At 32.6% G+C, this 7,391-nt stretch overlaps 1 protein-coding gene across 1 annotated transcript; it reads left to right on the top strand.

The window, feature by feature from the left end:
- Window positions 1–2,506: 2,506 nt before the first annotated feature.
- On the top strand, window positions 2,507–4,744 carry LOC145001367 (uncharacterized). Its single transcript, XM_078960738.1, has 3 exons — window positions 2,507–2,640; window positions 2,785–2,887; window positions 4,498–4,744. The coding sequence occupies exons 1-3, from the start codon at window positions 2,634–2,636 to the stop codon at window positions 4,586–4,588; spliced, it is 201 nt and encodes a 66-aa protein (XP_078816864.1). The 5' UTR covers window positions 2,507–2,633; the 3' UTR covers window positions 4,589–4,744.
- The last annotated feature ends 2,647 nt before the right edge of the window (window positions 4,745–7,391 follow it).

Genomic DNA, 7,391 nt, shown 5'->3' with positions numbered 1-7,391 from the left:
TTACATAGAAATCCTATGAGCTGATCAAGACTGGACTCATGACGTGAGCTTATAAGGCTCACGACGTGAGAGTCAAATTTTCAACCTATAAATAGAGGATCAACCCTCTTGTTTCCATTTACATGAAAACGCAACCCTCTCTTCCGTATTGCTGATTTTGAGCCATTTTCCCGAGCCGACGATTGTTAACTGTTGACAGTGTTTAGTCAGATTCTACCGGCAAAAATGCACGTAAGGGGTAATTTCATCGCAACGTTCAGTTATTTCACGGTGAGTTCAATATAGGGACAATTGTATGTTATGTGTTATATGTGCAATGTTCTTTCCTATGTTATTTTGGTATTGGTTTTATATCATTGATTATGTAGAGCATGTCTCATATCACTTCTGGTATTGGCTTTGAGCATTTGGCCATGTAGAGCATGTCTCATATTATTCTGGTATTAGATTTATGCATTTGGCCATGTAGAGCATTTCTTGTATCACTTCTGGTATTGGTTTTGTGCCTTTGGACATGTAGAGCATGGTTTGTATCACTTTTGGTATTGGCACAGGGCTAGGTAGGGCTGAAAGCCTATATATTCTAGCAAAATGATAATCTCTCTCATTGTTTAACTATTGCAGGTGATAAACATCAAGTATAGTCATGTACTGTTGGAAGATTTAGAATAGTTAATATTATTACTTTTATACTTAGTGATCCTATATGTATATGAATTATAAGTTTCTGGATAGTTATGTAATATACAGAACTTTATAAAAACCTAAATAGTTGGTTTATATCCAGACTTTTGTAATTAGACCACTGATGTAAATTATAATTATGAATATGCATGTATCATGTTTGGAGTAATATTACATAGTTTAGAGAATGGGTTCTTCCAGGGGAGAAGGGAGAATATTGGATTTCTCTATGTGTGGAGGAGTAGGCCGAAAGTCCATGGGTTGTGCCCCTTTATATAGCTGGAGATAATCCTACAAATCCTATGTTTGAATTCAAAATAATAATATTTTAATTCAATAATCATCTAGTTTACTTTTATCATTTGGAGACTTCCAGAAACCCTATTTATAGACTTAAAACCATCCCACTCTTATAAGGGATGTTCTATATCCTCTCTATTCAACTATTGAACAATCACAACTCTGCTATTGTACATTTAATTAATTCTAATTAACCTATAATTAATTCCAAATCATTTTGATTAATTGTCAATTAATTATTACTATTTTCAATTAATATATTAATCATATAATATATTAATAAATAATTTGTCTCTCTATTATAATCAATTTAAGCAATTTTCTGGTTATGAGGGCAACATAAAAAGAACTTTACTTTTATTCTTCAACATTATACCAATTTAGTTAAGACCTTAGACACATTAATCTAACAACTCCAACTTCACGATGGTAATTTTCATAAATGAAATCCAACAAGCATTGGGCATCTAGATGGTTCTACATATCTTGAGTCCCTAGTCCAGTCCAAATAGTTTTTGTCGACAACATCCAAGATCAGGAATTCAAGTTTGATCGATATTTTCCTACAACGGGAAGAAAAATACTATAGTAATTATCACATAAATTGACAGGTTTATACATAAATTGATCGAATGATAGATCGATCCCGAGACACCGATTTAATATATAAATACATTTGGGGAAACAATTATTCATAATTTTTCCAACTTAAATGTGAATATATCGTTTGGTAGATGACTAATATATAACAAAACTCAAGTTTTGAGAAGAAAAAAAAAACTATTGAAATTTACGATGCAAATGTTAAAGAGTTTTTAAACAACTTTAGTCATACCAAAGGGGCAAAAAAACCATTTATAACACATAAAGATCATGACAACATTCTTAGACCATCCGTCATACCCACCATTAACCACTATGGTGATGAGTGTCACGTCATTACTACTAACCACCACTAAAAGGTTGATATACCCACCACTATATCTCTTATTTTTTTGATTTTAAATTATATATATATATATATATATATATATATATATATATATATATATATATTATTGTAGAGAGAGATAGAGACAAGAAGAGAGAAGAAATAAGAAGAAGAAATCTGATTGGGCGTGCTCTTCCGTTCTCCCCACCACAAAGAACAACGACCACTAAGAACCACTAAGGTCCGGAGTGGTGTGCACTAACCACGGTCGTGACCACCTCGACCATGACCCATTTCATGATATGCATACCAAACGGTCTTATTTAAACATATAAAAGTGTTTACAATATTTCTAAAGATACATGAAACATGCAAGACAAATACATTACACTCTTATTTATAGGGTAGAGTTTGAGTGAGTTGACTTATAGACTTTATATACATAGTTTTCTTATCAAGTTGAGCAACCATTTTCATCATCATATGATTTACAACACTGTCGTTTTTTAATATACTTTTTTTTTTTTTTTTTTTTTTTTCATCTTTACTTTCATTTATTTATAAAACTTGGGAAAAAGTCATTAAACCAATAAAATATTATAATTTCGATATTCTCCTTTGGTATGGAGTATTTACTTCAACTCACAGCTCATTATTCACCTGCTCAAACTTCAACTTCAACTTCACGCAAACCGGATCTTAGATTTCTTCTCCGACGATGACTCATATCCTTTTGCAGATTTACATCGTTTGCTGCTTTTCGTTCTAGATCTGATGCTATCTAACTACTACTTTTCTATATATTTTGCATCGAATATCTACATATGGATTTCGTTTGTGTATATGTTTTTCTTAATGGAAGATCGAACGCGGTAACCAGAGGGAGAAGGATCGCGAAAGAGCTAATGCTCGTGGTGGCGCCAAAGGGAAGAACAAAGACGATGGGTTGACTCCTGAACAACGCCGTGAAAGGTTTGAATTTTGCCCTAATTTTGGTAAAATTTTGTGTCTTCTGTGTTGATATGTGTTAATTTGTGGCGCGTCAAATATAACTTAGATTTAGTCCTTATGATGCAATGGATCTAGCAATTGGTGTTGCTAATTTGTGAATAATTTACGATTGAGAATTACACATTCTGTAAATACTAGAAACCGAAGACTTAAACACAGTGTTTACGTGGTTTAGCAATTAATCTTGCTAGATTTGTGAATAAGAGTCGCGTGTAAGTCTTTGTAGGATTGATAATCACTCAAACCATAATAATTGTTGAATACAAAGAACGAAACACCAGATAATGGGGTTTACCATTTACTTCTGTTAAAATTCTTATTGTATCTCATCAGTTCTATGGTATGTTTGGTGAAAAGGAACTCTTATTATTATAAGAAGAAAGCCATCATTCTAATTGTCTGCAACTCTTTTTAAAAGAAGGGGAGAATTGAATCTCTGAAGTACCAGACAGGTTTGTGTTGTTAAGCAGCCATCCAACAATTTTCTGTTTACGAAATGATGATTATGAGTCAGCATCCTACCTGGCATATAATTAAAGTTCCAATTTGTTTTAGTTTAGACATTTTATCCAATTTTAACCCATTCAATGGGTAAACCAGCTGAATTAGCATCCTACCTGGCATAAAATTAGCAACAAATTGTCCACATCATCCAGTTCTGCCCAAATTTAACATTATCCCTAGTCATTTAGGTATCTGCTTACTCAATGCCCCTAATTCTAAAAAAAAAAAAAACTTAGTTAACACGAAAGTGGAGAATGTTGTTTTTATGAAATACAAGATGATATGGAGGGTTTTACCAAGTGTATGCCATCTAGGATGCCAACTCAGCTGGTTTACTTGTTAAATCATAAATGGGTTAAAATTGAATAAATTGAAACTTTAATGATTTGGTGTTGTATGATTTGTGCAATAGTTGGTTAATATAAGATGTTGTCAGGTAAACTAACACCAAATTATGTCTATCTTGTGATTTAAAAAAGTTGTTTCTTTGGTAATATATATATATATATATATATATATATATATATATATATATATATATATATATATATATATATATATATATATATATATATTCAAATTTAAAGTTGAAATTGGTCTATTACAAATCAAATTATACAGTCCGTTGGTTGAAAGGATTTATTAAATTCTTTGGTTAATATCAAAAAAGACCTTATATATTGTGTTTTTAAATCTCAATTTTTTTTTCCTGAAAAAGACCTTCCATTTTTTCATTTTTCCAAAACAAATTCTCTTTTTCCAAATAAAAGCTTCAACGTTTTAATTATTTAAAAAAAACCCTCAACTTTTTATTATTATTATTTTTTCTGAAAAAAACCCTCACATTCAACAAGTTTTTTTAAAACTTTTTAAATAAGTACTAAAAGGGCTAAATCAAAAAAATGGAAAAATGCAAAGATTTTTTTTAGGAAAAAAATAAAGTTAAAATTTAATCAGGAAAAAAACTACATATAAGGTCATTTATGATATTAACTATAAATTCTTTTACTTAATTATACAATTATTATTTGCTTAAGATGTTAATTAATGGGTGATACACAACACAGGGATGGAAAAGCACTTCAAGAAAAGGCTGCCAAGAAAGCAGAAAAGGCTGCAGGGAGTGGTGATGCCGGAGGTAAATCCACCAAGAAATAAACTTCAAGTTTGATTATAGATAAAATTCAAGTTTTAAATCGCTTGAGATTATGAAAAGATTTATATTTATAAAGATATCGTAAGTTTGTAACATTTGGCTTGTATTTTAATTGTTATATTTATCAAGAAATAACCCCATGTCCCCCTTTTAACCAACTGTTTATGGTCATCTTTGTATTGCCTTCTAAATACAAAAAAAGACATTTATATAAATCAGAACATTTATTCACAGTGTTAAATGACAAAATTTGAAGAATTTTCAGAGGATTTGTGTTGGATTTGGATTGATTTGTTTAATCCTTTGGTGACGAAAGTGACCTCTTCCTTTACGGTATTTCTTGAAGGACTCTATATACGTGACAGATAATATCAAAGTCGGATTTTGGTAGTTGACTGAAAATATTCTTGGCAAAAAGAAGAGAAGATGAATTTTAAGTCCTCATTGCAATTGAACTAGTTTTTATAGAGTTGAAAATTACAAATTTTGGTATAAACTTTTTTAATAGCTTTTAGAGTAAATAGCAAAATTGGTCCCTACACTTTATCAAAAAATATAGCTTGAGTTCAATTTTTTTTTTGTTGCACAGATGGTCCAAATTTGAAACTTCTATGTAGATTTGGTCCATCGAGTTAGCTACCATTATCTTTCGCCAGTTAAGGGGCTGTTTGGTAGGATCTGAACTAATAAGATCTGAATTTTTAAGAAGTCTAAATTTGTAAGAGGGTCTGAATTTTTAAGATCTGAATTTTTAACATTCTGTTTGATTGGAACCTTTGAATTGTAATTTGAAGGATAAAAATGACCATTTTACCCTTCTATAGTATTGTGTTGTACTAAATTATAAATGCATAATTGATAAAAATTACAAATGATCATAAATAACCAAATTAATCATAAATTCTTCCAAATTCACTTCTTTCAATCCATATAAACATAAACATCATACAACCAAATTAAACATAAATTCTTTCAAATTGACTTTCTTTCAATCCATGGAAACATAAACATCATATAACCAAATTAAACCTAATTTTTTTCAAATTCACTTCTTCCAACCCATAGAAACATAAATATCATATTCTTTCATTCATGGAAAGATAAATATCATACAATAGCCAAATAACAGTAAAAAAATCATAACTAATGATTCAATAAATAGTAAAAACTTAACTTCAACAACCGTTGATTTGAATGAGCTTCAAAATGTGTTGGTGCCTTTAATCTCAGCTTCTCTGCATGGTCATACAAATTGTAATTAAGATAATTGCAAAGTAATAGGTGCATGAGTGTTTCCTGTGCAACATACATGTGCATCATACATTTCAAAATTCATAAATCACACCACCAATAATGATCACAACAACAGTTATATTAACAAATCTGAGAGCCAATTTCATGGTATGATCAAACAAACAATGATAGAGATCAAAATTTCAAAGATTATTACGCTGTAAAATGGAAGGAGTCATAGATGAAACCGATTTAGAAGGAGCTGTTGAAACCTAATTCATGGCAAGAACCAACTTTTCATGATTTTTAGGGGAAATCTCGATGAGATTTCACGGAAGTGGATGTCGACGTTGGTGGCGGGGCTGGCGGACGCGATGGCGGAGACGGAGGCTCCGACGATGGTGGAGGGTTGCAGGTTCGACCAGTAGTGGAAGAAAGAAGGTCTGCAGAGTCGTCGCTGGTTATGGCAGAGGGTGGATGTCGGAGGAGGGTCTCACACAAGGTGTTTCACCGAGGGTCTCACAGGAAACGAAGCATATTAGGGAAAAGGGGCAAGAAGATGATAGGGGAGGGAGGGAAATCGTGATGTCGGCGTTTTGTTGGAGAGGGGAGGGAGGGAAATCGTGATGTCGGCGTTTTGTTGGAGAGGGGAAGGAGGGAAATCGTGAGAAAGAGTAGAAGAGCAGAGCCATTGGCAAAAAAGGAAGAAGTTTCCCTTATTTCTTTTCAGACTCTCTTTTAAAAGATTAAGAGGAAAAAAAATAAGAGGTCATCAAACAAGTTATATCTAAATTTTTAAGAGGTTACCTCTTAATTTTTTAATTTAAGAGGTAAACAAACAAGACCTAAGTTTGTCCCATGCTTCTCATGTGAGTGCATATTTTTAATTTTACATGTTTCTCTCCATTATTTTATTATTTGAAATTAAAAATACCACTCCTACTCATCCTTTTCTATCCTCTTACTCGTCTTTCTCTATATGATCAACCGGACCACCATCACCCGTCGGGACACCATTTTCGTCGGACCACCACCATCTTTACGCCATTTGTTCCACCACCACCAGAAAGTCTAAAGTTTGAAAACCTCAATCTGTCATGGATTAACTTAGCTCAAGAGATGGAAATCCAAATATGTCGTGATGAACAAAATCGATTTTTCTAGATCTGCAAAAACCTCTTGTAAACAAAGTCGATTAGGATTTTTCCCGACTTTCAGATTTTGTTTTCAAAAGGTTTTTGTAGATCTGGAAAAATCAACTTTGTTCATCCATGACATATTAGGGTTTCCATCTCTTAAGCTAAGAGGTTGTTTGATATGCGTCTGACCGAATCGGGTCAGATGTTTTTTGCTGACTCGGTCAGCTAAATCTGTTTGGTAAATCAATTTTGGTCATCTGACTCGGAAAGAAAGCTCTGGCTCGGTAAGAAGAAATCCAATGACTAACTGAGAAAGGAGGAAGCGTTACCAATTGTGCCCTTCCCTACGTTCTTCTTTCACGCCTTTGCGCCTCTTCCCCCCACCGATCGACTCCTTCTCCTCTTCTTATCAGGTACATCTTCTTCTCTTCCA

Source organism: Lactuca saligna, chromosome 6, assembly GCF_052625555.1.
Source record: "Lactuca saligna cultivar CGN05327 chromosome 6, ASM5262555v1, whole genome shotgun sequence".
NCBI lineage: Eukaryota > Viridiplantae > Streptophyta > Magnoliopsida > Asterales > Asteraceae > Lactuca > Lactuca saligna.
This window is presented reverse-complemented; position numbering and strand designations above follow the sequence as displayed.